Below are 27385 nucleotides of genomic sequence, written 5' to 3'. Positions count from 1 at the left end.
TTGAGATTTATGACTAATAATTTTAGAAAGCAAACTCACCCTTCAAGATTGTTCTAACCCCTCACTAGCTTGCTTGAATTTTGGATTTGTTAACTCTAATCTACTGTGCTGGGTTGCAAGAGAGTACCCTCGTGGATGAGCTGACCAAAAAACAAAACAAAATGAATGTTTAATAACCCCTTCAACACCATGATTTTAAAAACTTTGGTTTTGATAAAGCTGAGATTTGATGCATTTTTAAAACCAAACAAAGCCAGAGTATGTATATGAAAATTAGGGGGGATTCGTTCGAATTATCTACATCACATTAGATTTTTATCTTTCCTGTTACATAACATGAGTTATTGAAAATTTGAAATTGTTTCACCAACATACATAATTATGTAAGAAGATTCAATAGAATATCACACAATACACAGGAAATTGTAAACAAACCCTTATCAATACAAGCTTTGCTTCCAAACCCACACCTCAAGAAGTAAAATGAGAGAATAAAAACAGGTATAATAACTCGAATTCCACACTTCACTCTCCGCTCTCTCTTCTAATAACAAAATTGCTGCAGTTATGTATGCCGCACTTCAAGATTTTTACGGATAACTTTCTCCCGAGTAAAGTGGTAGGGACACCTCTATTTGTTTCGTGCGAGCATGGAACACAGGATTAGAGGCGAGGGAGATGGCTGAAATATATTATCACACCAAATGGTTGGCACATGAAACAAAGGAATCTGTAAGTCTTTGAAGAGCATGTGAAGCCACGATAATTCATCGGCAGTATGAGCTACGCATCTAAGTAAGGCTTGTGAGGGGCCAGATGGAACTTCACTTTTAAAGTGCAAAACCAGGACAAATAATGAACAAGAAATCAAAAAATTGGGTTTCGGTTATCCTATTTCTATACCATGTGATTTACACCAAAAGTTTCACCCGGACACTATTTTTGCCTTGCAAGCACAAACCCAACCAAGATTGCAAAGAGAAGGAAGCAAACAGCAGCTAATACATTGAAATTAAATGGCTGATTAGATTGCCGGCTACTTTCCACACTCATGTCGACTTGTCCACTCTTCTCTAAGGAAGAAACAGATGTGAAATGGTTAGGAACTGCAACATCCCAAAAAGATTCAGTGATTAGCGATGGAGCTTCGATTTCTGGTTGGAGAAATGTCGAGGGATCAGTTGGAGCTTCCATGGACATCAGCTCAATGCAATGTTCTTTTAAAACCTATTAGAGCGGGGATCAACTCAAAACGACTTAATTGACGAAAGGTTTCAGTATAAGAATGTTCAACTGTAGTGTTTGATGTATTTTTCTCAATAAACCACATGAACATACCTCAACTGTCTCAGATGGTTGCAGGTAGTCACAGATGAATGTACCAGCCAACCAGGGAACAAAGACTCTTCGAGGAAATGAAAGAAAGCATGTTTTCCTGCATTGAATTGTACAATAGAAATGTTAGAGTATGGCTATTCATGTTTCAGAAACAAACTGCATCGAATTTCAAAGAGATGCTTCAGATAGATTCTCTATGCTAAGCTGGATATCAAGAGGCAAAAAGAAACAACAAAAGAGGATCCACACCCTCAGCAATTGAAAACCAAGCACCCCCCACAGTGCATATGATCTAGATAGCCATTAATGTAACACAAGAGACCCGTGAGGAACTCGTGCTGGCCCTGCATTCATGGACAATTGAGATTGGACCATTACTTGGTTGTACCATGCGGCAGAAAGCTTGCATTTCACGTAACAAAAATTTGTAAATGACAGTTAGATGATAAAACATCACCAATCTACTTTAAAACAATAACAAATCAAATACAAATTTTCAGACTCATAGCCATGCTCTCATCATCTGCTCAAAAAGACTACTAACATTACAGCTCACACACCTCAAAGAGTTCAAGACAAGTCTTGAAACAGGTTTCTCAGGCAGTTTTTCTAGCCTTAAATCCTTGCCATCATTGTCGATAGGATCTGGATCTTCATCTGCTTCATCACAGATGATATCAAGTCTACTTTGAAGACTCCTGATGATATCATCCTGAGAATAATAAAAAATTTCCCATCATTACACAGGTCAAAAACAATAACCATGAAAAGGGAATAAAAAATCTGAAAGAGAGAAATAACCATAAAGCATCTTGAGAGAGAGAGAGAGAGAGAGAGAGAGAAGCAAGGACTTCATTCTTTTATTCCAAAATGATAAAGCAGCAGAAAAAAAACGAGATTCAAGCATTGTCATTCTGCAGGCACCACGACAAACAGATTTTCTAGAGCACAATGCCTGTCTGATCTTTATCTTGTATTTCAGCATTTATCCTCTGCTCTTCTTAAATTGCCTCTTTTCTTTCTGTACTTGAAATTCAATTCTAAAATTTTGTCATTTATGAATGCTAGCTGCTATTTAATGCAAGGATATGTGTGCATTATGTGCCAATTGGTCCTGGGCGAAGCTTACAACTTGCAACGGCATTAAAAGTCAATCAAATCAATGACATGTTTAGTAAGAAAAAATGGCCCACCAATAATCATTTTATATCAGTAAATAGGCAGAGTTTTGCATAAAAAGTGGAGAGACACACAGAATGCCTTGTATAGTGTCAAGGAACAAATCCTGGTCAAAAAATCAAAATTAGAGGATACTTGAAATTTCATCAATATATAGATTGACATTCCAGAAGTAAGACATTCTAGTTTGGAAGATGGGGAAGTAGCAACCTCTGTGAGGTAAGAAGCAAGAAGAGATCGGAGGCGGTTGCTTAGAATAACCCACTTGAAGTGGCAAGAAAAAATGGCCCACCAATAATCATTTCATATCAGTAAATAGGCAGAGTTTTGCATGAAAAGTGGAGACACACACAGAACGTCTTATATACAGTGTTAAGGAACAAATCCCCCACACCATTTTGACTGTATTAAAGAAGTACCAATGGCGTAAATGTATATTTATGTTGAACTACAGCAATATCTACACACTATTAGTAAAATTCCAAAATGCAGTAAGGCATAGTCAAAACAAATGAATCAAACATAAAAAATTATCATGAGTAATCATCATCAATCTGGTATAGACATTCCCTTGAGATACTCAAAACAAAAGTAATTTTTTCAAGAATAGAAGTACCTTTATATCAGCAACAGCCTGCATCACTGGTTCTTTTGTGTTTGAGTATGCATAAGAGCACACGGATCCACCAAAGACAAGAACACCAGCAACGTCCTTCTGGCTGCTTGCTTTAGCAAATTAAAAAAAAAATCATCAAATGATTGAAACAATATCTTCAAGCTACCATATCAGCACTTAGTACATTTGTGCCTAATATTTAAAGCTTTCCAACACACCTTCAACCAAAGAATTCTTTGTGAATGGTAGCAGCAATTCAACTTCATGCGTACCATCAGTTGTGCATAGCTCTTCACCAACAACCTAAAACCATATAAACATAAGAAGCTATGAAAACAAGAATGGACCATTGTAACAAATGTTTAGGAATAATAATGCTCCTAAAGTGAAGCCACAGTCCATACAAATTGTCTATTCCAAGCCAGCAAAGCAGCAGTATGCTTTAACTCAAAATGATGTGCCCAATTGGGACCCATTAATCACTAAATTGTTATGAAGCATGAGTTTCATGAAATCAGGCGCGTCTCATGGTATCACCATGGAGATGCAGGTGTAGGTATTTATCAACTAACTTCCGGATCTTAATAACCAAACCATCATGTTAATAGAATCACTTTCCATCCAATATCCTCTAGCATTATCATGTCACCTTTTAAATTTTTTACTCCGGGTTTCATATTAAATGAATAAGGCTATGATAAGAAACTGCAAGTCATTGATTTCCTCCGTAAATTAATGACTTTAAGGTCTGCAGTTTCATTCCAAGAGAGATAAAGTCACAGTGCAGCTTACCAAATTCCCATCAATCATAGCCTTTGCATCCCTTAGCTCTTTAGCATGCACAGAAATTACATGACGAAGAATTGAACTCAATGTTTGGGCATTTGATGCACTCTCATGAGTTACAGGCAATCTGGAAAATATAGCTTCATTCATGAGTCACAAGGATCACAAGATATCCATATTCCAGCACCAAATAGGACTGTTGTTTGGATCCACAAACAGAGAACACATATGAAAACCATTGAAGATACCTGAGTTTGAAGTTGTATGTACACCTAAATGCCTGAAGGGAACTTAAGACCCTTCCCATTTTAAAATCACATGGCCGTATACTACTTGAAGTGATATTCGAAGACAGCACACAATTCCGGCACGTCCACCTACAAAAATCAGCTCATTAGTCCATATGAACAACGAAAACAACACCTGCATCAAAATGACAGATACTTGGTAATAGAAATAAGAGTTTCAATTAAACGGTGACAGTAACGATGAAATACCTCCTTGGACTATAACATATATGAATTAGCAATCTCTCATCCCAATCAGTTTCAGTAACTGGTGCAGCTTCTGCAACTCCCTTCACTGTCTGTAAAAGCTATACCATCAACAAAAACCCTATCAGCTCAATTTTCACAGAGCTAAGTAAAATTAAAACAAACTAAGACAGTAAATATAGTCAAATTACAAGGGGCAAGAATTACCTGGAAAAGTGTTATAGTTGAATTCTTGAAAGCACTATCACTAACCCAAACATAAACACCAATAACCTTCATGCCACCCACTAACATTCTTGAAACCTTTGACATTAACGACAACATTTTTTTTCACCAAATCGAACCCACGATAACAAACCACATAAGATAAATAAAATTTATAAAAGTAGAATGGACCTGACGGGCATGTTCAGCGACCCAATCCGAATCGATGTTCAAGGCAGAAGAATCAACGGCGGGTTGTGATTTAGATTTGGAACCCTTTCTCTTGTTGTCATCTTTGGTGGTTTCGAGGATTGAACAGGCTGATTCTCCTGCATCGTTTGGTGGGGTGGGGACCAGATCGAAAATGAAGCCACGATCTAATTTGGAGCTAAGTTTTCCTATCACCAAACCCACCTGACGAGAATAAAAAAAAAAGTTCGATATCAAGAATTGGAGCACGTAGTTGTCGTTTTGCATGTGTGGATATGGAGATTTAGAGAGAGACCTGAGAGGTGAGACCGGATTGGCTGAGGCGATCCTCGGCTGAAGTTAGTTGGGTTTCGTCTCCGATTACTGCTTTCACCATAGCTATGCTTCCCACTCAAATCCACAAACCAAAATTTTTTCTTCCAAAATTGAATTGAATTGAAACTGCCCTTTGTTTGCCTTTTCTGGCTTTCCCTTAATGGGATTCATGGGTTGTGGACTCCACGACTTTTGAGAACGTGGTGACTGAAATAATTTTTCTGTTTTTTGGGCCTCTTGCAAATGATTGTTACAACATAGCCCAGCCCGATAAGTGAGTATGCCCCTCATAAATGAACGCACATGTCCTACGTACATCAGTCATGAATCATGATGTGACACGAAATTATTATAACTTTTTTAATGTTGAAGTAACATTTTTTATATGGAAAGTATTTGAGGTATAAATCTTACTATATTTAACAACATAACTCTAATCATAGAACGAATAATTAATAATAAAAAATCAAATGTTACATTGTTAAGTAAAACTTTTTAGTAGAAATTTAAGTATCCACAACATTATTCCTCAATTTTATCATGAATAATGCTAAACATTATTAACAAAAAAGAAAAGAATCTAAGAAAAAATTATAAAATATAAATTTAAAATATTTTTTAAAAGAGTGCTTTATTTTGTAATTTTTTGAACTTAAATTTGAATATCAGCATTCAATGAAAATTATTTTGTTGACTGCCTAAAGTCAATAAAAAAATATTTTTAATCCTAGTTTAAGATAAAGCTGTCATGAGAACATTAAAAAAATAAAAAATAAATTAATGGGCCCATCATATGGTACATTAAAAAAGGTTTTTTTTAACTATTATATAATTTATTTATTTCTGCAAATTATATTAGTTATTTTAATAGAATAAAATAATTTAATGTTGACTACTTGATGAAAATTTATATTTTTAATTTTTTTTAGAATTGTATAATTACATTGATGCCATTAAAAATAAAAATAACAAAATACTCTTATTTATTTAATGGATTTTTTATTTTATTTTTATTTTACGTTGTTTTTGTTTTTATTGTAAATTCTAATTCTATTCAAAAGCATCGTCAAAAATTACATTATTACATATAATCAAAAAAATTTGTTTACAGCACAACCAGAACAATCTTGGTGTCTTTCGAACTATTCATGAGGGGTTATTTCATAATTAAAAACCACATTCCATGACAAAATTTAAAAATTCTCAAAATTTCCCGATCTAATAGGGCACCGCGTGTTTCAAGATTTAAAACTGGTTTAACGCTAGTAACCATCCCCCCCTCTTATTCTCTCTCTCCCATCTACATTTTTATGTAAATCCTTTTAAAATCCAAAAATAACCTTTTAATTTATCGATTCTTCGTATTTAGTTCATTTTATTTTTATTATAAATTTCTTTTATTTTGAATGATTTATAAAATTGATATGCATTTTCAATTTAATTCCTCTTAATTGTTTTATCTTTAAAAATTAGTTTTTATTTTTTTATTGTTATTTTTTTTGTCTTGAATTATTTTTAAATTGATTTTGTTTTTAAAATCTCACACTTCTTTGGTTTTTTTCCCTTGATAGTTTTCATCCAATTTTTTTTATTGTCATTTTTTTGCATCGATATTGAAATTATTTTTAAAATTAAATTTATTTTATGGTTTCACCCTCCTTTATTTTTTTTCATGTTAAATTTAATTCTAATTCTTTTTATTATTGATTTTTTTTTCCTTTAACAAATTTTTTATAATTAATGTTTTTAAATTGGTTCATAATAAACTTTTTGTTTGGACTTCAAATCTAAAGTCTCACATGCTACGGGTTTTTAAAATTTGATCAGGTTTGGAATGTCTACATGAGTTTGCTTTTTATTTTTTTTTTTTTTTTTTTTTGTCTTTGTACAAGCTAATTATTTATTTTAAAATCATTATTCAATATTTATGGATTTAAAATTGATTTTTATACTTTTCTTCACTTTCTTTTTGGGTGATTTTTTTTCTATGAGATTATCTTAATCATATATTTACTATCACGAAGTTTGTAAATTAATCCAATTTAATCATGTTTTTTCTTAATTTTTTAGTTTAGCCCTGAGTTTTTCAAACTGAAGATGTGATCATATTGGTTTTTTCAATCCTTTTTTGTTATATATATATACATTATTTTTCTTGTTATTATTATTTTTTATATATATTATTTATATTATCAATGGATCTGTGAGTTGAATCTAGATTATTTTATCTTAACATTTTTTTTCGACAATAAAAAATTTATTTGACCGGGGAAGTTCTGGGCACATATCTACCATGAACTATTTAGGTTAGTGTGCATATCATTGCCTCTCATGTCAGGATCATAATATATTAGCTCGTGATATTTTTACATATTAATATTTAACATTTTTCAATTATGATACATTAAAATGACACATACTTTTGAAAAAAAAAAAGAAAAAAAGCAATACCTAAGTTAACACCAGATCGTAAAAGAATCAATAAGATAATCAATGAAAAACTGAAACAAAGAATAACGATATTATTCCATATATATATATATAAAAACACACACACACGCACACAATTTGCACCACCCGCATTTTAATCCATAAAACACTTTCTTTCACGCTCCCGCGTTATTTTCCCTTCCTTAGGCATGGTTTGTTTTTACAGTATTAAAGTATTTTTGAAGAAAAAATATATTTTTTAAAATTTTAAATAATATATTAATATTAAAAATAAAATTTAAAAAATAAAAATATTATTCTAATATATTTTTAAAATAAATATTTTAAAAAATAACGCTCCCGCCGTTTTATTATCTGTAACCCTGTTTTTACATGTTCTCTCCCGAACGAACACATTTTCATCCATCTTCCTCCTAACCCTAAGACACAACAATGTAGACTTTCTCTCACTCTTCTTACCCAGACTCCCGCGACACCGAAGACATTCATTCATCAGACGACCCGCTGTCAACCTACAAAGTCAAATTAATGTGTAGTGATGGTGGGAAAATCCAACCAAGACTCCACGATAACCAGCTCGCTTACATCGGAGGCGACACGAGAATCCTATCCGTCGATCACGGTATCAAGTTTTCTGGGATGGTGCATAAAGTCACGTCTCTATGTGGTGGGGCCATTGATATCTTTTTTAAGTATCAACTTCCTGTGGTGAAGATGTTGATGCTTTGATTTCCGTTACAAGTGACGAGGATCTTGAGCACATGATGATTGAATTCGACCGGTTGCACCGTGCTTCCGCTAAGGCCGCGAAGTTACGGTTATTTCTGTTTAGTTTGAAAAGTTTATCGTTCCGAGTGAAGTGAAATCGGAGAGGCAGTTGTTTGTGGATGCTTTAGATTCTGTAAGTGTGCAGAGTCTAGAATCTTCTTTACCACCCGCCAAGCGCCAAGGCGGCTGTTTCAGCGGAGAATCCGGAGTTTTTGTTCGAACTGGATAATAATACGGTTGTTCCAGGAACGAAATTTGTGGATACTCAACCTTCGCAGCCTACTGTGCCGGAGGTTGTTGTGAAAGATGTTTCTGCTGGTTCGGAATGTGGATCGGAGGATAGGAAATTGATTGGAGATGCCTTTGAGGCGTTTAAACAACAGACTCTGGATTTGAGACTACATTTTGCTGGTAATAACGAGCAACGGAAATCTGACGAGGCCTGCTCTAGAGGTTTCCTTGATGAATATTATGCACAGAAACTTACGGGGAAAATGACACCGGGCATGTGAGTTCAAATGGTTATCCCATGAGTACTTATGTTGGAAATAAGCAGCCAGTTTATTTACTTCAAGCACCAGCATTGAGACCGGTTCCTGGACAAGTTGGTAAAGGTTATTATGGAGTGCAGAGAGTTGTGCAGGAGGTTTACAGTCATGTCCAGCAACCGGCGGCTGGCTCAATTCAACTACAAAAGACGACGAAAGCTGGTGGATTGATGCAGCCAAAATTCGGAGTGGCTGAGCGAGGGTATCTGCAGGGTTGGTTATGATAGTGCAGGGAGACAGGTGTATTATACAACTCCGTGTCAGGCAGCTCCAGTGGCAACCATTGGAGCCGTACCTGTAGGCAAGGTGGTGGTGTGGTGAATCAGGATGGTGAGGTTGCTAATGCTAATGCTAATGTTATGACTCCACAGAATTCCCGTGTGTGATTTTGGGTTAGAAATGATTGATTGGTTGGATTCATTAGTTTATTTATTTATTTAATATGGTTTAGATCGAATGTGAAAATACCAAGTCTTTGGAACTGTTTTTGAGAGGGTTGTCTGGCACAGTTTATTTATAATTAAATTTGCATTCAGTGGTAGAAATTAACATGTTCCTCTTGCACAGAATCTTTGGCACTTGGCAGATAGAAGATTCAGCATTTCTTCTCATAGCTGCAGAAGCAACTTGTTGTTTTGGCAGGACCTGGCCCCAAGTCCTATCGCCCCCTCTGGTATTGAAAGGAAGAACATCCGTAATAATAGAGAGATCCTTAATTGAGAAGCAAAATATAATTAAATAAGCGCAGTGCGTTATTATTATATATAGATCACCAGAATTAAGTACATTACTTGTCTATATGGTTTATGTTAATTTCGGTGCTTGAAGTGAAATGACATAATGTATCAAGTGCCTATTTTGGATCCAGATAATGTGTCCTTAGGTAGAGCCGGCAGCTGCATTTTGACCAGCAATCACTAAGATTACTGCTGATCCTGGCCGCAACTGCTACCGTGGCATGAGCCACATCCTCCACAACCACCATGACATGAGCCACACCCACCACAATGAGGGCTGTTTGCTGCCTCCCCTTGGAATATAGAACTGGCAGTCTGGGAACGCACACCCTCACAACCACCATGACACGAGCCACATCCACCACAATGAGCGCTCTTTGCTTCATCCTCTAGGGTTATATGACTGGCAGAGTCTGAACCAACAAGGCCAAGTAAGTTCGAGCAATATGTTCCACTGTTTATTATTGCTTTGGATCCATTACTGTAGTTTTTTTCTTCAGCCTGTGACATTCTTAACAACTCAGTGCCTTTTTTCCACCATCACCTAATTGAAGCCACAACAGCCACAATCCACATTCATCACCAGATTTGTAGGGTTCTTGGGTTGTTTGCTTTCGCAGTATCTTCCATGTCTGAATTTGGGTTCGCGTTGTTTTGTCTTCCTTAGAGCTTCGTATTTCATATTGTTTGAAAATCAGTGTCATTTTTTGCACTCTCTCCATCGGTATTGAATTGTCCATTGTCCTCTCATTCTCGGAGTGATCGGAGAGTAGAAAAAGCCTAATAAAATCCCGGAAATCAGCCACTCTCTCATTACTGTCACAAAACTATTAAAACACTAATACAAACTCTATTGACGATGATGCTCGGATGATTTGACACCTTCTGTACCTTGAGAGAGGCAGACTTCAAAATCAAACAGGCACGGCTTTCATGAGATATTCCTGCAGAAAATTTGACCAGCTGTCAATGAAATTTTCTGCGCTTTTATGCTTCTCACATTTGATTTATACTCAGCTTTCCTACAGGAAAAACGATCACCTAAGCCACGAAACACTAGAGGTTAGCTAGCTGCATCGAAAATTACATGTAAGATGATCATAGGATAAAAAAAAAATGTTGAGGAAAAAATTGCTTAAATTTCCATATGTTATACAGGAGGATTGCATCGCAATTGTCCAAGGTTACGTAATTGTTAAGCTGGGAGAATATATAGGTCCTCACCTTATGGCTACAGTGAGCTCAAGATCCGACTAAGCATCGTAATTATTTCATGAGGTTCGAAAACCACAGCCTGGAATTCATCAAGACATCCTGTTCGCAGCAAATCTGGCGAGAACATAGTCTTCTCGCGAGCTGGTCATCGCCGATCACTTCTTTTTGTCTTTGGCTCCGCTTTTCTTTGAAATATCTGATGAAAAAAAAACTGTCATGTGAATGCGGAAGCTTCGGTTGGTAAATATGCACCAAGTTATAAGCACCTCATCTGGAGGTTGATGTCTGTTGTCCATCCTCATCCACCAACGCATGTCCAAGTTTCATCTGTTGAAAATTCCAGAGAGGGGAAAGAAACAAGATGTTGTGGCATGGGACCGCAGTCTGGGACCATGTGCAGCAATTGATGGTGCCTGTACCTGGAGGAGTTGAAAGAGCGCAGGCAATCCGGAGAATTGACTGGTTTGGGACCTACAAATTCCAGATTTGGCACCAATGCAAACCTTTTCATTGACAAAGGAGAGCCTGTTTTCACTGAGGTCTATATAGAGAGATTAATGCTGTCCCAATATTTCTCAGGCCTTGCACATATGGTGAAACAGGGATTGGGATAGGACACAAGTTCGAAGATGAGCTCTCCTGTGGGTTCACATCGGAAAACAGCGAACAGTCTTTCTTCGTGCTTGGACAAGATACTCATTCTCTCTGCCATTGAAATACAAATTGGCTGTTTCTTACTAAGTATGACGGAAAGGCTCCGTTATGCTCACTGGTAAGTCTCTAACCTCCACAATCTCACCATAACTGAAATGAATATGTCATATCAGCACTGTGCTTGGATATGGGTGTTTAGTAGGGCAGTAATCTGAAAGCAAAGTGAGAAAAGGATATTTGTGACTACCCTCAATCAGCTTTTTTCTTTGAAGCTGAATGATTACTTTGATATTGGATTGGAAGCAGTATCATTCTTGTTTTGGAAGTTGTCTAGTTCACCAAATGATTTTTGAGAGGAGATGGAGCAATTGCGCTTCTATGCTAGCTCCTGCTTCCAGTATCTTGAAGTCCGAACGTTCTCCTCCATTGCTTAGCCTGGTCCCAGAAAACCAGTATCCAGCTTTACCACTTTACTTCTATCAGAATCAGTGTCATCATGCTCTAGCACCCTGCGCCTATATTGCTCCAGATTTACAGTAAGAACAGGGTGTAGTTGGATGAGGAATGCTCAGATGAGGTCAACGTCATAAGTTGGAACACTGAAATGCTTGATGGACCTCTCCTGGTTTCTCTTATTATTAAATCAGAAAGAATCCTCCTTGTATCTAGCTACAGTTCTTCAGAGAAAGGTATCATTTTTCATATGGGGACTTGATACCTGCAATGAAGTCAAAGTTGGTTCGTTGAGCTTGTGTCAAATCCAGACATTTCAATACAGAATGACTGAGTTAGTTCTCCAATTTTTATATTTTTTTTACACATCTCTTTCTTGTTAAAGGAAAATCACAGAATTTGAACTATCAAGCAGAACATTCATCTGCTGGAAGCTGATCCAAAACCTGGTGAAGCACAGTTTTTGTGTATTAACTTCCATTATGTTAACAGACTGTCATCCAACTCTTACAAAATATTAAAAAATTAGATTACGTGTAACAATCCAGTCGTATGTAGATGCTACAAACATGAATATTTGGCACCCTTGGAAATTTGTTTTTTAATTACCTGATAATAGAAAGAACTCTGCCTTTTGACAGCTGAAACTAGATCATATTCTGTGGTTTTTTGGGCTCCTAGAATAGCTTCCCCAACACTCTCCACTAACTGGGTGCTTGGATTCAGTTCATATGGTTCCGTAGGATAGGTTCTATTCCAGAATTCTTCAGTTTGCTCCTTACAAACTGCCTGAGTGGAAGATACAACATTCCAGGTACCGAGAATCCTCCCATAAAGTTCCTTACAGTCATTCCTGTAGCACACCTGAAAAACTAAACCTGATAAAAACCCACTATGTTCTCAAGAAGTGCACGATTCTTTTTTTTTTTTAAATGCTGTTTTTTTAAAACAAATTTGAGTCAAGAGGACTACCGGATTGAGCCTGTGACAATGCCAGATCCATTCACAATCAAGCGGGGCAACCAAAGGGCTTTTTGTAACAGGAGATTTAGCATGCTTGGCTAACAATGGAAGCCAACAGTACTTGTACCTGGCATTGGTGCAGTAAGAAATTTGCTAAAAAATTGAATTAAAATTACGGATTTTAGGTTGTGGGTTTGTATTGCTGAGAACTTGAAGGGCGAGATTTCCTGCAGGAGTTCATCACATAACATCAGTTACACTCTCGGCAATACCTGTGAATGGCCCGGACAAGGAAAGGGCCATCATAGAGGTACCGATGCCTATCAACCTCTGCAAGGAACCGCAACTGCTTTTTAGCTGCAGCTACAAGGTCTAGATTTGTTGCAATCTTCTGTGCTTTAGCCCACTCCAATTCTTGCTGCTTCTCCATTCTTCACTTAACTAAACACTGCAAGAGAAAACAATTCTGCTTCAAACCACCTTCAAAATCTTTTTCGAAGAGAAAATATTATGGACGAAAGGCATTGATTTTCAAGCCTTTGCTTTTGTTAAACTGTAGAGTCTAAAGACAAAACTTTGGTTGGGGAAGAAAGAGCAGACTTTTGTGAGCGAAATTTCATGTTTACATTGAAAGCTTCACCTGAGAAATCGTATGTCAGATACTTCAAACAGTTCCTTACTTTAAATTTCCCTCTTCGTCCTATGTGCTTGTCTCCAGGATTTAGTTCATATTTATACAGTCTAAATGCGGGTATTGAAATTACCTATCCATATTGGATACGTTATATCCTCCAAGTCTAGTTTGTATTTTTGATAAATGGAAATTATGTGTCACGTCCAAGACATGTTCCTGGGAATGGGACTTGATTTCCGGGAACTCAAATCGAGTGAGCCATGAAGGTTCCTTCAAAGGTTAAAATTTCCTCAGCTTCGACTTTCATGGATTCCATGCCAAGGCCCTCATTCTTGATGCTGAATTATGCCTTCACAGTTAACAGCTTCAGCGACGATAGAGTTGGGCTTGTGGGCTATGTTGTGGGATAATATTATTTGGGCTTTCTTTGACTGGGCGGTCCATGTTTTCCCTTTGCAAAGCGTATGTGGGTCTCCTGTGAGGCCGTGACCCATATGTCAACTACATTTCTTGATTCGTTTTGTGCCTGAAAAGGGCAAGTCCTTTTAAGATCGGAGTAGAAAACAAAAATTAAACATGAGCTTTTATTTTAGAATATTTCTCCAGTATCCTTGCACATACCATAGAGGCAAGCGGGGCATCATCCCTCTCGGAAGCAACTAGAGCTGAAATGGAGCAGTTGAGTGGAAAACAGGGTGGCTCCATTTCTCTTATGGAGACTGAGAAGACATCGATACAACCTTTTCTTTTTGGCAAGAAACAACGCCCAGAATTCCCTCACTGATAATTAATTCCTGGTTTTGTAGCGGATAAAGACTTTTGTAAAAGAAATCGAGGATAGACAAGTATACCATCTTCCAGATCCACCCTTCCCAGTTCGAGCTCTTGTTTTACATGGGACACTGTTGTGATGTTTGTCAAGTGTTGTTACAGACAAGTAATTCCTTTTGGACGGAGCATAACTAATTCATGAACTGATTCCTTGTTTTGTTACTGATGTTCAGACAAGAACCAGATGGAGTAATCACACTCTTGATGACCGTGACAAAACTCAAATAATCAACTGAACTTGGTCTGATCTTTCAAAGTCAATTGTCTTGTTTTGAATGATACAGCTCCACAAACACATCACACCTGGCCATGTTACATGGTGGCGTGTGTTTTGAGAGAATTTTGTGCACCGTTTAAAACCATGGGTCCTGCATTGAAAACTAGGTTGGAGTGGATTTTTATTATTACTGAACCTAATGAAGGAAGAGTGGTGATGAGCCACACCAGATCATTTTTTTGTGCCTGCGCATCTGCACCCATTTCATATCAAGAATAATAAAATAAAATTTATTTGTATAAAACCTAACAGCTAAATTGTAGAAGAATTAAAATAATTTTTTAAAACTTTAATACATATAAAATAATTAAAAAATAACATTTATTTAAAAAAAAGGCTATACAAACAATTAAAAAACTCAAAAGAGAATGAATATTAATTTAAATATGATTAAAAAAAATACATATTAAAAATGTATCAAATAAAAAATTAAATTATATATATATAAAAAGATAAGACGCTGGTAGATTTGGCAAATCAGGTTTACGTGCTTGATTGAATTTTAAAAAAACTGTGGATAACATGATTTTTAATTAAACAAACTAAAAAATACGGGCTCATGTTTTTGGGTATGGAAATATAGAGTCGTCCATTCCATTAATAGAGGAAAAGAAAACCCACACGTGCGGGCCTGCAAGTGCAATTATAGAGCGGTAAATATTCCCAGTATCAAGAAATAATAAATAATAATTTAAAAAAAAAAATCAAAGACAAAAAGAGGAAAAATCACGAAACAAATAAATTATAAAAGAATAAAAATAAAAATGAAAAGAATGATTATAAATAGGTTAAGTGTAAAATAATAAATATTTTGATTTTATTAAGTACAAAATTGCCATTTGTACATTGATTTATAACATTTTGTAATTAGTATAACCCAAAAATTAATTATGACTCATTTGTGTTTAAGCACGGGGGATGAGCGAGGCAACCTCTATTGTATTCAAAGCACTTGACTATGTGCCACAGAAATGAAAAATAAAATTAAAAATCACCCAAGTTGATGCGTGATCCGTAACAAATTAAGAAATTAGATGACGACCACATGAGGAATATTAGCCAATTGGCGCACAATTATCTTGCAGATTTCAAATTCTGTAACCTTCGGTGAAGTTTTATCATCATTAACTAGGAGGATCATGGCACTTGTTGAATGCTGATGACGTGGTCTTCATCGTAAATAGCAGAAAAATAATAGTTGTCGTGGCAATATTTTTTTATTTACAAATTTATTAAAATAGTATTTTTTAAATTATTTTTTTATATTAATATATTAAAATGATTTTAAAATAAAAAAATATTTTATAAATCACAAAAAAAATACTGTAGTTTTCGTTTGACAAATGCTACGGTATCAGCTTGTCTAAATCTAATTCATCACACTCTCCAAAAGTCACCAGAAATCTTGAAGAAAAAACGTATCGATTACAAAACTGTAATTCAGCAAGTAATTATAACTAAGCATGAGCCATCAGTATTTGATTAAGATAATTGGGCAGCCAAAAATCATGATAACGGAAAGGAAAAATCCAAGAAATAATGGGAATGTGTCCCGAATCAAGGAAGAAGATATTACCAGCAGCCACTAAAAGAGAGGTAGTTTGAGCGTGTTAATAACGGTTGTTTTTTAAATAGTTTTTCGTACTGAAATACATGTTAATAATATTTTTTATTTTTTAAAAATTATTTTTTACATCAGCACATCAAAATGATTCAAAAAGTACAACCGCACTCAATTTTAACAAAAAATAAAAAAAATTCAAAAATTTAATGAAACGCAAGTACAAACACAATACTAAACAGTGTCTTTGTCTACGAGAAACCCGGCCCCATGGATGTCTCATCGGCTTACCGAAGGTCTCCCCACTCTTTCCAAATCAAAAGCTTGATATAAAACAACCCCACCTCCTAATTTCTCATGATCGCCTAACATTAATCATCACAGTAAATATCAGTTCGAAACCTTAAAATACAAGATTTGAGGTAAGTCAATTCATCAGCTTTAAATTTGTTATTTAAAGATAATTAATTCAAATTCTATAAATTTTAAGATCATTGAAAAAAAATTTATATAATTTTTCCAAATTTTAAAATTTATAAAAATTAATTAAAATATATCCAAGTTATTCAAATATCTATATTATTAATAATAATAATAAAAAGATTTGAGGTCTCCCCGTCTCTCGTCTCCGTCTATCCCCACTCCTTGGCTCTCGACTTTTCACTTTCTTCGGGGCCCTTGAAATTCTCAAGACAGCCAGTTTTTTAACTAGCTTTATTGAATTTCAAAGTTCGAACAAATTCTTTTATTTGTAGGTTACCTGGATTTTTTTTTAAAGTAAAATAAATCTCCAGATTTTGAAAAAACTTATTATATTATCATTACATTTCAATAATAATAGTTTTGGTTAAAAAATTATTAAAATACATATTTTTATCGTGTTATCATAGCTAGAATATTAGCTATTTTAACTAATATATATATATAATATTTTTTAAAAAATATTTTATTATTTCTAAAGTAAATTAACAAACCATCTTTTCATAAAAAAATTAATTTAAAATTTTTAAATTATTCTCACTCGATTCATCCCCAAATATACTCTTAATAATGATAACTTTTTAAAAATATTGCTTTTTTATTAAGTATATATTAACAAAAATCTTCTTTTAGACTTATTTTTATTTTTCATATAATACTTTAAAATTATATAAAAACAATAAAAAATATAAATTTAATAGTTTTTAAAGATAAATATATTCTTAAGAGATATCCAGCAGAATTGAAAAACGCAAATACCAAACAAGCAATCTAATAGTAGCTTAGGGGTTACCTTCTACCTGCCAGTTACTTGTTTTTTTTTTTTTAAATAATATAAAGCGAAAAAGCTTCTTCTCCCCGGAACACTTTGATAGCTTTTCCTTGTTGAAAAATTAGGACCTCGCTTTAGAGAAGAAGAGGACTGCTTTCAAATGCAAGAAGAAGAGATTTTGAACTAAGAAAGGAATTAACTGGTAGCAGAGAGAGAGAGAGAGAGAGAGAGATTTACACGATGGTGGCAATTAGGAAAGTAGGGAAGTACGAGGTAGGAAGGACAATAGGAGAAGGAACCTTTGCCAAGGTAAAGTTCGCGCAAAACACGGAGACTGGTGAAAGTGTAGCCATGAAAATTCTCGATCGAAGTACCATCATCAAGCATAAGATGGTCGATCAGGTTAGCAAGTTAACCTCCTTTTGTTTGTCTGGGTTTGAATTGATGGGTGCTCGATAGATTGGACAGGAAAAGAATCAATGGAAGGGTTTTTAATAGCCAAATAAGCTGTCAAAAAAGAAGAAGAAGAAAAGAAATGAAGGAAGGAAGGATCCTATCTTTGAAATGGCTAAATTGACAAGTCATCAGCTTTATGCTCTTAATTTTATGATCTCATGCCAGAGGAATCATCACTTCACGGCTTGTAAACAAAGAAACTAGCTAGTTAGTTTAGTGGCAAGTGTATGGATTGGATTCTGGAAAAACAATGTCTCCTTTAACAATATTATGGATTTCAAACATGTGAATGAGTGGAATTGCTTTCCCCGCCGCTTATTGGATTTGAACCCTCTCTTTCACTCACCCTGGTTGATCCAGTGACCTGCAACATACTAGCTAGAAATGACTTTGCTTTGATACATAGTAGTATATCATGTGATCCAATCATAACCCCTTCAACAGGGAGCATCTGAGCTGAAGTTTTCTGGTTTGAGGCAAATGCTTGGATTTTGTTGTCTTCCATATTATGATGTTTTGAATATTGGTAGCTTTCTTTTGGCTAAAATTCATCATATCTTATATTCCTATAATTTAAAACACTGTAGGTTGTTACACAACCGCTTCTATCTTCCTAACAGTATCTTTCTTTTTTTCCCGCAGATAAAACGGGAGATATCTATAATGAAGCTTGTTCGACATCCTTATGTCGTGCGCCTGCATGAGGCATGGAGTATTAAATTTTTATTTTTTAAGGATATTATGTCCTGTAGGACTGTGTGGTTTGTATTTTTTCCGTTACCAATTGTGCTTCCTCCTAACTCCTACCATTTTATGTTAGGTTTTAGCAAGCCGAACAAAGATTTATATAATATTGGAATTCATTACAGGTGGTGAATTGTTTGATAAAATTGTGAGTAGTCAAAATTCAAATCCAACACTCAAGATGGATAGGCATTTTGTAGTCTTGACATAATATTCCCAGCTCAACACTAATACATGATTCTTGTTAACCATGATTATGTAGGTGCATCATGGACGACTTAGTGAGGCTGAAGCTAGGAGATACTTTCAACAGCTTATTGATGGTGTGGATTATTGCCACAGTAAGGGAGTCTACCACAGAGATTTAAAGGTGTTGTTTTGCTGACATCCAGAAAGTTGTTGTTCAGTTTCTTTTTTGCTGGGATCTCATAGTTCATGTTATGTACAGCCTGAAAATCTTTTACTCGATTCACAAGGAAACTTGAAGATTTCTGATTTTGGTCTGAGTGCACTGCCTGAACAAGTAAGATCGTCATTGAGAGTTCTTGTTGTTACTATTTTAGATCATCAGACTTGAAGGAATTAACAACACATTGGTTGCTATTTTTGCAATTCTTGTGTGCGTAGGGAACTAGCTTGTTGCGGACAACATGTGGAACTCCTAACTATGTAGCACCAGAGGTAACTATGATTGTGTTTAGCTTCTAGCTTGAATGAAAAATTAAATCCAAGCATGCTTCTGTAAGTTTTCATTTTCTGGTCTAGGTACTCAGTCACAAGGGTTATGATGGTGCTATCGCAGATGTGTGGTCCTGTGGGGTCATCCTTTATGTTCTGATGGCAGGATATCTTCCATTTGATGAGCTTGATCTCACCACATTATATAGCAAGGCATGAACTTATATCACGTGCACTTACTTGCGAGTATTGGTAAATTTTATTGTGTTTTCTTAATTATGAGGATTGCTTTGTCTTTGTTGCCATTTTTTCTTGGACTGGGACTTCATTTTACCTCCCAAGTAATTACGTAAGTAATTAAGGAAAGAACTCTGGAATAAAGTATCTTTGGATGTTTTGCAATCCTTTAATGGCAGGGCACTATTGATTCTTTCTCTTATGTTAGACTCTTAGTAGGTCTTAGTGAGGCTAAGTTTTGAACCAGCAAACTAATCAAATCAAGTAGGTACTTTCAGTTTGCACCATCTAATCTTGAAATCCTGTAAAGAGCTCCTCTCTTAACAAAAAATATTATTTAGTACAACATATAAATGTGAAAATCAAAACTTTTAGCTAAATCTCTTCCATGTTTATTGTCATCCTTCAATCTTGTCAAACTGCACTTCTTAGCATATATTAGTATTGTTCATCATGTTATTCTTTTCTTATGATTTTATTGATTTTTTCAAATGCTTTCAATAGATTGACAGAGCAGAATTTTCTTGCCCATCTTGGTTTCCAGTGGGAGCTAAATCTTTGATTCATAGAATTTTGGACCCGAAGCCCGAAACAGTAAGTATTGGCTGTGTTCCAAGACATTGCTCTAGGTTGCAGACTGTGGTCATTTACAGAAAACTTAAAATTAGTATAGCATGTTGCAAGGCAACTTGAAAATTTATTAGAAGTAATGAAATAGATCCCCACTTAAGGAAAAAATGTTTCAACATCAAACTGAACTGGCCTTGTCCTTATTTTTCTTTATTTTATTTTCATCTGAAAACTGAACTCAATTTCTAATTATGCAGTTGATAGAGATGAGTTTTGCATGATTCACTAGTTCAGAAGTTTTTTTTTAAAAAAAATCTAGTGTCATGCACATGTGCTGTGCCATTTGTATGATAATCTAGTGCTCCTAATCTCTTGTAAAGGTTATGTTCAGTGCCTTTATTGGGCATATCATCTCCATCATATTTTGCTGTTAATAGTGTCCAAGTGTTTAATTTAATCTAGTGTGTTAAGTTAGTTAATTTGCTTTGGTGTTTCTGACTCCATGCAGCGTATGACAGTTGAACAGATTAGGAATGACGAGTGGTTCAAGAAAGGTTATGTTCCTATCAAACTTGTTGAGTATGAAGACGTGAACCTTGATGATGTAAATGCAGTTTTTGATGATCCCGAGGTTGGTCCAGATGCTAAATGCTGTTCCATAATTTAAGAATCTTGAAACTTGAAAGCTTTTCAGTTTGATGCTTTTGGCTTTATTTACTGCTCTGAGTGTTCGATCATTGATTTATATTTTAATTTATATTTTAACAAGAAGACAACTGTTTGCCAGCATAACGAATTTTAACAAGACATTTCACCTTCAACTTGGAGGTAGTTTCATGCTTACTGATGTCACCCTCAAGCCCTCAGTTTTAGTTTCACTGCACATGCATGCTCTAATTTCTGGTGGCCAAATTCTCTAGAAGTCACTTGAATTGGGCATTCCCTTTCTTTACCAATAAACATGCTGCTCTAACCCCTTGTAACTATGGTTGCCATCCAGAATAAATCAATTTGGTCGTATATTTAAGATGTGTTTCCTTTAATTGGAAGTGGCTTTGTCTTCTCTCTCCTATTCGCATTCTTGATGAGATGGTTTGCTGTAGGAGCAAAGGGCTGATGAACAACACGGGAACGAGGAGATGAGTCCCTTGATTCTTAATGCATTCGACTTAATAATTTTATCTCAAGGCTTGAATCTTGCAGCCCTATTTGACCGTGGGCAGGTATGGATCATCAAATGTGCTACTTACATTTTCTTCATTGTCTCTTGAAGAGTGCTATATTTGAACAGCATGATTTATCACTTCCAGGCACATTATGAGATCCAATTATTCTCTCACAACTATTATTGTAAAGATCTTCGCCTCCCATCCAGCATATCAGCATCACAGATTATATGTTTTGTATCATCTCATCATTTTCCGCTCTTGTATACAGTTTAAAGTATGTAGGCTCTAAAGATTTAGGAGGGTCTAATTTCTGTTTCCATTAGGACTCTCTGAAGCATCAGACACGCTTTGTTTCAAAGAAGCCAGCAACTGTTGTATTATCAAGCATGGAAGTTGTTGCACAATCAATGGGTTTTAAGACTCATATTCGCAATTTTAAGGTAGACAGCATTGGTTCTTATAACTGTACTCTTTTCTTTTGCCCCCCCTAATGGTCGTAAAAAATGAATTAATATGTTGGTATAGTTATGTAGCAGCATTAGACTTTGCCAAATTCTAGAATTTCTATATTCAATCTAAGCAGAGATGCTGTGTTACTTTTCAGATGAGAGTGGAAGGGCTTTCTGCTGATAAGGCTGGTCATTTCTCAGTTATTCTGGAGGTAGGCTCTCAGCTCCAATTCTGCTGTACATTTTTCAGCTGCTTCCATCTCTCAGTCTACTAACTACTAATCACAATTTATTGTTAATTTTCTGGTTGAAGGTATTTGAAATCGCTCCAACATTTTTAATGGTAGATATCCAGAGAGCTGCTGGAGATGCTGCCGAATTCCTCAAGGTCAGTTGTTTAGAGATCTATACAGTTTGCATCTACTCGCATTTAGTGCTGCGATGGTAGTCGCAAGTCAGATTGCCTTGAGAAAACTTTCTTGAAAACGGTCTCTCGCTTCCTTTAAACTGCTAGTATAAAAGGATGTGCTTCTTTCGTGCAGTTCTACAAGAACTTCTGCAGCAATCTTGAGGATATCATCTGGAAACCATCCACCGAGTCGAGCAAATCTAGAATGACCAGGTCAAAGAGCAAAAGACGCTGATTTCGTTTCCTGGATCATCATCATGTTGCAGTACCAGTGTTTTGATGCATGCTGCTGATTATGCATAACTGTACTGACATCTCTCGGTGATGTGGTCTTAGCTTACATAACCCTTCCTTTTATGTCATTTAACACCTCCACCTCTCCCATGTTCCGGAAGGGTAGAAAATACATGCCTAGTTGTTTTTGTTTTTGTTTTTTCTTTATGATTTACTGTGTGTATCTTTGTTCACTTGAGTTCCACCATTGTAATGCTGTTTTGTAGCCATAACATGTAACATTTATATATGTATGTATGTTAAAGAAGACGAATTGATAATGAAGTTTTCAATGAGAATGTTCAACTTTTGAATATTAAAGATAATTTAATCCCACGGCATAATCTAAGATTTGTATCCGTCTCAAGTGAATAAAAAAAAGGGCCTCTGTCTCGAATCAAATGTCATCGCACTTCTGTTTACAGCAAGAGCTCAAGAAGCCTTCCATGTCAGAGTAGCATAACTCTTCCTGGCCAGCATACATGAAACGAATTTTCATGAAATCCCAAACAGTACAGGTGCAACTTATGAAGCCGCTTTCTGTTTTTAAAGATGATTTCTTTACAAGTCAGTGATGAGACAATCTCCATAAAATCATGGCAATCCTTGCACATAGTGGTACTTTTGATGATCCGTACAGGTGCGCCAACGGGCGTATTCAATAACCCATATGCTACTCCTAACTTCTCACTGGTAAACAGCAGAAGAGAATGTCTTCTCTCCGGTTTCCTCTTCCTCGCCGTCAATTACCTCCATATTTTCTACCAGCTTGTAACCGAGACTCTTTGCTTTGTCAGCCAAATCATTCAAGAGTTTGCGGCTCTGAATTGTGTGATGTTTTGTATTAAAAGGAATGAGAAAAGGCAACAAAGCCCTTGGAGGCTTAAAGAGAGGGTATAAATGATTGAGGGGTAGTGTGGTAATTGACTAATAGTTGATAAATATAAATAAGAAGAAAAAAAAAAAAAAAAGAATGATCTGATTTTGAGAGAAAGAGAGCTACGGGAGAGATAAGGGAAAGAGGAAGAAGAAGAAAAGAAAGGAGAGAAGGAAAGGAAGGAGAAGAGAAATAGAGGAAATAAGTAAAAAGGTAAGATTTATGGTTTTAAGTGTATAATATGTTAAATTTCAGTTTTGATTAATTGTAGAGTTTTGAAGTTTGTATTTTGAGTTAATTGATGAATTAATTTGAAGGTTAGGAGTTGATTATTGTGGGTATTTGATTAATTAGTTGATTTGGAGAGATTGAATTGAAAGATAATGATTTTGAGTTATGATTTTGTTTAAATGGTGAAATTGTGTTAGAAATAAGGGGATAACAGTAGGTGATCTGTTGAAATTCTGGGTTTGAGGTTGAAGATGACGAAAATTCAGTTTGGTCCCTCAATTTGCAGAAATTGCAGTTTAGTCCCCAAACTTTGGAAATTTTACAGATTGGTCCCTGGGACATAAATTGAGATTCTGAACAGAAATGAGGATGATTTAAAGGCAAAATTCCAGTATAATTGATATTTTCAGTTTGGTCCTCCAAGTTGACAAATTACGATTTGACCCCTAATATTTTGATAAAATCACATTTTGGACCTTGGGGCATAATTCAAGATTCTGGACAAAGATAAGGATGAATTATGGATAAATTTCAGTATGGTCATGTATTTACAATTCGGTCCTCAAAATTGGGTAAAATTACGTTTTGGTCCCTGTTTTGGAAAATTGTCATTTTAGTCCCTAAACTTGGGAGATTAAGCCCAGTTTATTTTATGCATTGGTATCTTTTGTTTGATTTGTTTTTGAGTATATTTCATATATTTATTGTAGGTTCTCCTAACGATCCTTAATCGGATTTTCGGGTCTTTTGTCTGACTTTCCTTTAGTTCAGTATTTTCCGGGTGAGTGGAATAATCTTTAATATGCATATAATATAAATAAATATGTATGTTGAGTATACAATAAGTACAACTAGTAAATTTCTTGAATATTTATATATGTTGCTTTATTTTCCGAGTACTAATTTATTATTGAATTTGCACTCGCAATCTGTTAAAGTAAATTCTATTTGATATGATATACGTTTCTTTGATGATTATGTGAATATTTGTTATGCCTTGATATGGGACTTGTCAGTACTCCATGCTAACGGAGAATAGTTAGCCTGTGTGCACATAGTATTCTGTTACCTAGCTGGTGAGAGAGGCATCAGCCTGTGGCGATTGATCATCCCACAGTGGTCACCGACGGGTGTCATCTGGTCACCGACGGGTGTCATCTGGTCACCTTCGGGTGTCATCTGGTCACCTTCGGGTGTCATCTGGTCACCTTCGGGTGTCATCTGATCTCTGACATGTAATCCACTACGTTATAATAATATGTTACGTTATGATAACTATATGTTACGTTATGATAATATGTTTAGTAAGTATATGTATATGTATATGTATATGTATATTAAGATAAATCATCTTACAACTTATTAATATCTGAAATATCTAAAATGTATATTAAATGTTATTCCCTCACTGAGTTGGTTGAACTCACCTCTCATTTTTAATATTATTTCAGGTTCTTAGTTTCTGGGCCTTTGTTGAGTGTTTCCGCTTCTTCAGTTCTGGTCGGTATGCCTTGCTTGTTCGCGAGGTTTTCCTTTCAGTTTTGTTTTTGATGTCTTAGACGCTCCACTGTTACCTTGTTTTAATTAAATTTGGATTTTGACAATGTAATGAGTATTATGAATTATTATTTTTTGTTTTAAATAACTATCTTTTCGGTTTCATCAGTATTTGAATAATATAATATTTCTGAATATTATGAAGCCGCTGCGTATTTTTGGAACAAATTGTTCTTTTTGATATGTTCGTTCTGAGGCTTAGCGTAGGTGAGGTGTCCTTTCGACACCGCTCCTACGTTGCCGGTCACGGAATCCGGGATTTGGGTCGTGACAAAGGTGTATCAGAGCATGGTTTTATTAAAACCTCGTAATCTATTTGTTTTTGTTAAAACCCTCGTAAATATGTGGAGCTTAGGATCTATCTTGTCTTGATGTCATTCAATCTTTCTATTAAGTTTCGAGGACGAAACTTTTATAAGGTGGGCGAGATTGTGATGTTTTGTATTAAAAGGAATGAGAAAAGGCAACAAAGCCCTTGGAGGCTTAAAGAGAGAGGTATAAATGATTGAGGGGTAGTGTGGTAATTGACTAATAGTTGATAAATATAAATAAGAAGAAAAAAAAAAAAAAAAAAGAATGATCTGATTTGAGAGAAAGAGAGCTACGGGAGAGATAAGGAAAGAGGAAGAAGAAGAAAAGAAAGGAGAGAAGGAAAGGAAGGAGAAGAGAAATAGAGGAAATAAGTAAAAAGGTAAGATTTATGGTTTTAAGTGTATAATATGTTAAATTTCAGTTTTGATTAATTGTAGAGTTTTGAAGTTTGTATTTTGAGTTAATTGATGAATTAATTTGAAGGTTAGGAGTTGATTATTGTGGGTATTTGATTAATTAGTTGATTTGGAGAGATTGAATTGAAAGATAATGATTTTGAGTTATGATTTTGTTTAAATGGTGAAATTGTGTTAGAAATAAGGGGATAACAGTAGGTGATCTGTTTGAAATTCTGGGTTTGAGGTTGAAGATGACGAAAATTCAGTTTGGTCCCTCAATTTGCAGAAATTGCAGTTTAGTCCCCAAACTTTGGAAATTTTACAGATTGGTCCCTGGACATAAATTGAGATTCTGAACAGAAATGAGGATGATTTTAAAGGCAAAAATTCCAGTATATAATTGATATTTTCAGTTTTGGTCCTCCAAGTTGACAAATTACGATTTGACCCCCTAATATTTTGATAAATCACATTTTGGACCTTGGGGCATAATTCAAGATTCTGGACAAAGATAAGGATGAATTATGGATAAATTTCAGTATGGTCATGTATTTACAATTCGGTCCTCAAAATTGGGTAAAATTACGTTTTGGTCCCTGTTTTGGAAAAATTGTCATTTTAGTCCCTAAACTTGGGAGATTAAGCCCAGTTTATTTTTATGCATTGGTATCTTTTGTTTGATTTGTTTTGAGTATATTTTCATATATTTATTGTAGGTTCTCCTAACGATCCTTAATCGGATTTTCGGGTCTTTTGTCTGACTTTCCTTTAGTTCAGTATTTTCCGGGTGAGTGGAATAATCTTTAATATGCATATAATATAAATAAATATGTATGTTGAGTATACAATAAGTACAACTAGTAAATTTCTTGAATATTTATATATGTTGCTTTATTTTCCGAGTACTAATTTATTATTGAATTTGCACTCGCAATCTGTTAAAAGTAAATTCTATTTGATATGATATACGTTTCTTTGATGATTATGTGAATATTTTGTTATGCCTTGATATGGGACTTGTCAGTACTCCATGCTAACGGAGAATAGTTAGCCTGTGTGCACATAGTATTCTGTTACCTAGCTGGTGAGAGAGGCATCAGCCTGTGGCGATTGATCATCCCACAGTGGTCACCGACGGGTGTCATCTGGTCACCGACGGGTGTCATCTGGTCACCTTCGGGTGTCATCTGGTCACCTTCGGGTGTCATCTGGTCACCTTCGGGTGTCATCTGATCTCTGACATGTAATCCACTACGTTATAATAATATGTTACGTTATGATAACTATATGTTACGTTATGATAATATGTTTAGTAAGTATATGTATATGTATATGTATATGTATATTAAGATAAATCATCTTACAATTATTAATATCTGAAATATCTAAATGTATATTAAATGTTATTCCCTCACTGAGTTGGTTGGAACTCACCTCTCATTTTTAATATTATTTCAGGTTCTTAGTTTCTGGGCCTTTGTTGAGTGTTTTCCGCTTCTTCAGTTCTGGTCGGTATGCCTTGCTTGTTCGCGAGGTTTT

General features: G+C 35.2%; 4 protein-coding genes and 1 long non-coding RNA gene across 6 annotated transcripts; 3 read left to right on the top strand and 2 right to left on the bottom strand.

The window, feature by feature from the left end:
* Nucleotides 1-341: 341 nt before the first annotated feature.
* On the bottom strand, nt 342-5326 carry LOC118031301 (uncharacterized). The gene is made up of 11 exons (XM_035035666.2): nt 5123-5326; nt 4810-5031; nt 4621-4716; nt 4417-4514; nt 4168-4296; nt 3926-4046; nt 3352-3436; nt 3134-3243; nt 1899-2050; nt 1339-1435; nt 342-1227 (listed from the first exon to the last, which is right to left on the bottom strand). Exons 1-11 carry the CDS (start codon nt 5201-5203, stop codon nt 937-939), a joined length of 1482 nt encoding a protein of 493 aa, XP_034891557.1. The 5' UTR covers nt 5204-5326; the 3' UTR covers nt 342-936.
* Nucleotides 5327-8121: 2795 nt separating this feature from the next.
* On the top strand, nt 8122-9295 carry LOC118031489 (uncharacterized). Its single transcript, XM_073412290.1, has 5 exons — nt 8122-8215; nt 8308-8396; nt 8514-8772; nt 8841-9111; nt 9211-9295. The coding sequence occupies exons 1-5, from the start codon at nt 8122-8124 to the stop codon at nt 9293-9295; spliced, it is 798 nt and encodes a 265-aa protein (XP_073268391.1).
* Nucleotides 9296-12177: 2882 nt separating this feature from the next.
* On the bottom strand, nt 12178-13373 carry LOC118031300 (glycine-rich domain-containing protein 1). Its single transcript, XM_035035665.2, has 4 exons — nt 13204-13373; nt 12941-13058; nt 12578-12832; nt 12178-12233 (listed from the first exon to the last, which is right to left on the bottom strand). Exons 1-4 carry the CDS (start codon nt 13359-13361, stop codon nt 12195-12197), a joined length of 570 nt encoding a protein of 189 aa, XP_034891556.1. The 5' UTR covers nt 13362-13373; the 3' UTR covers nt 12178-12194.
* A 4222-nt stretch (nt 13374-17595) lies between these two features.
* LOC118031298 (CBL-interacting serine/threonine-protein kinase 8) lies at nt 17596-22777 on the top strand. Of its 2 annotated transcripts, none has more exons than XM_035035664.2 (14): nt 17596-17888; nt 18585-18647; nt 18763-18834; nt 18949-19056; nt 19135-19209; nt 19314-19367; nt 19452-19577; nt 20106-20195; nt 20680-20802; nt 21275-21394; nt 21664-21780; nt 21945-22001; nt 22103-22177; nt 22332-22777. In XM_035035664.2, the coding sequence occupies exons 1-14, from the start codon at nt 17727-17729 to the stop codon at nt 22431-22433; spliced, it is 1344 nt and encodes a 447-aa protein (XP_034891555.1). In that variant the 5' UTR covers nt 17596-17726; the 3' UTR covers nt 22434-22777. The 2 variants fall into 2 exon arrangements, with proteins under 2 accessions (XP_034891555.1, XP_073268665.1); XM_073412564.1 differs by lacking the exon at nt 17596-17888 and adding an exon at nt 17899-18468.
* Nucleotides 22778-25504: 2727 nt separating this feature from the next.
* LOC140956137 (uncharacterized) lies at nt 25505-27385 on the top strand. The gene is made up of 3 exons (XR_012171205.1): nt 25505-25827; nt 26563-26633; nt 27305-27385. It is a non-coding gene; the product is annotated as an uncharacterized lncRNA (long non-coding RNA).

This window comes from Populus alba, chromosome 11 (genome assembly GCF_005239225.2).
Source record: "Populus alba chromosome 11, ASM523922v2, whole genome shotgun sequence".
NCBI classification, from domain to species: Eukaryota; Viridiplantae; Streptophyta; class Magnoliopsida; order Malpighiales; family Salicaceae; genus Populus; species Populus alba.
Note: the sequence above shows the minus strand (reverse complement) of the source record. Positions and strands in the feature narration are given on the sequence as shown.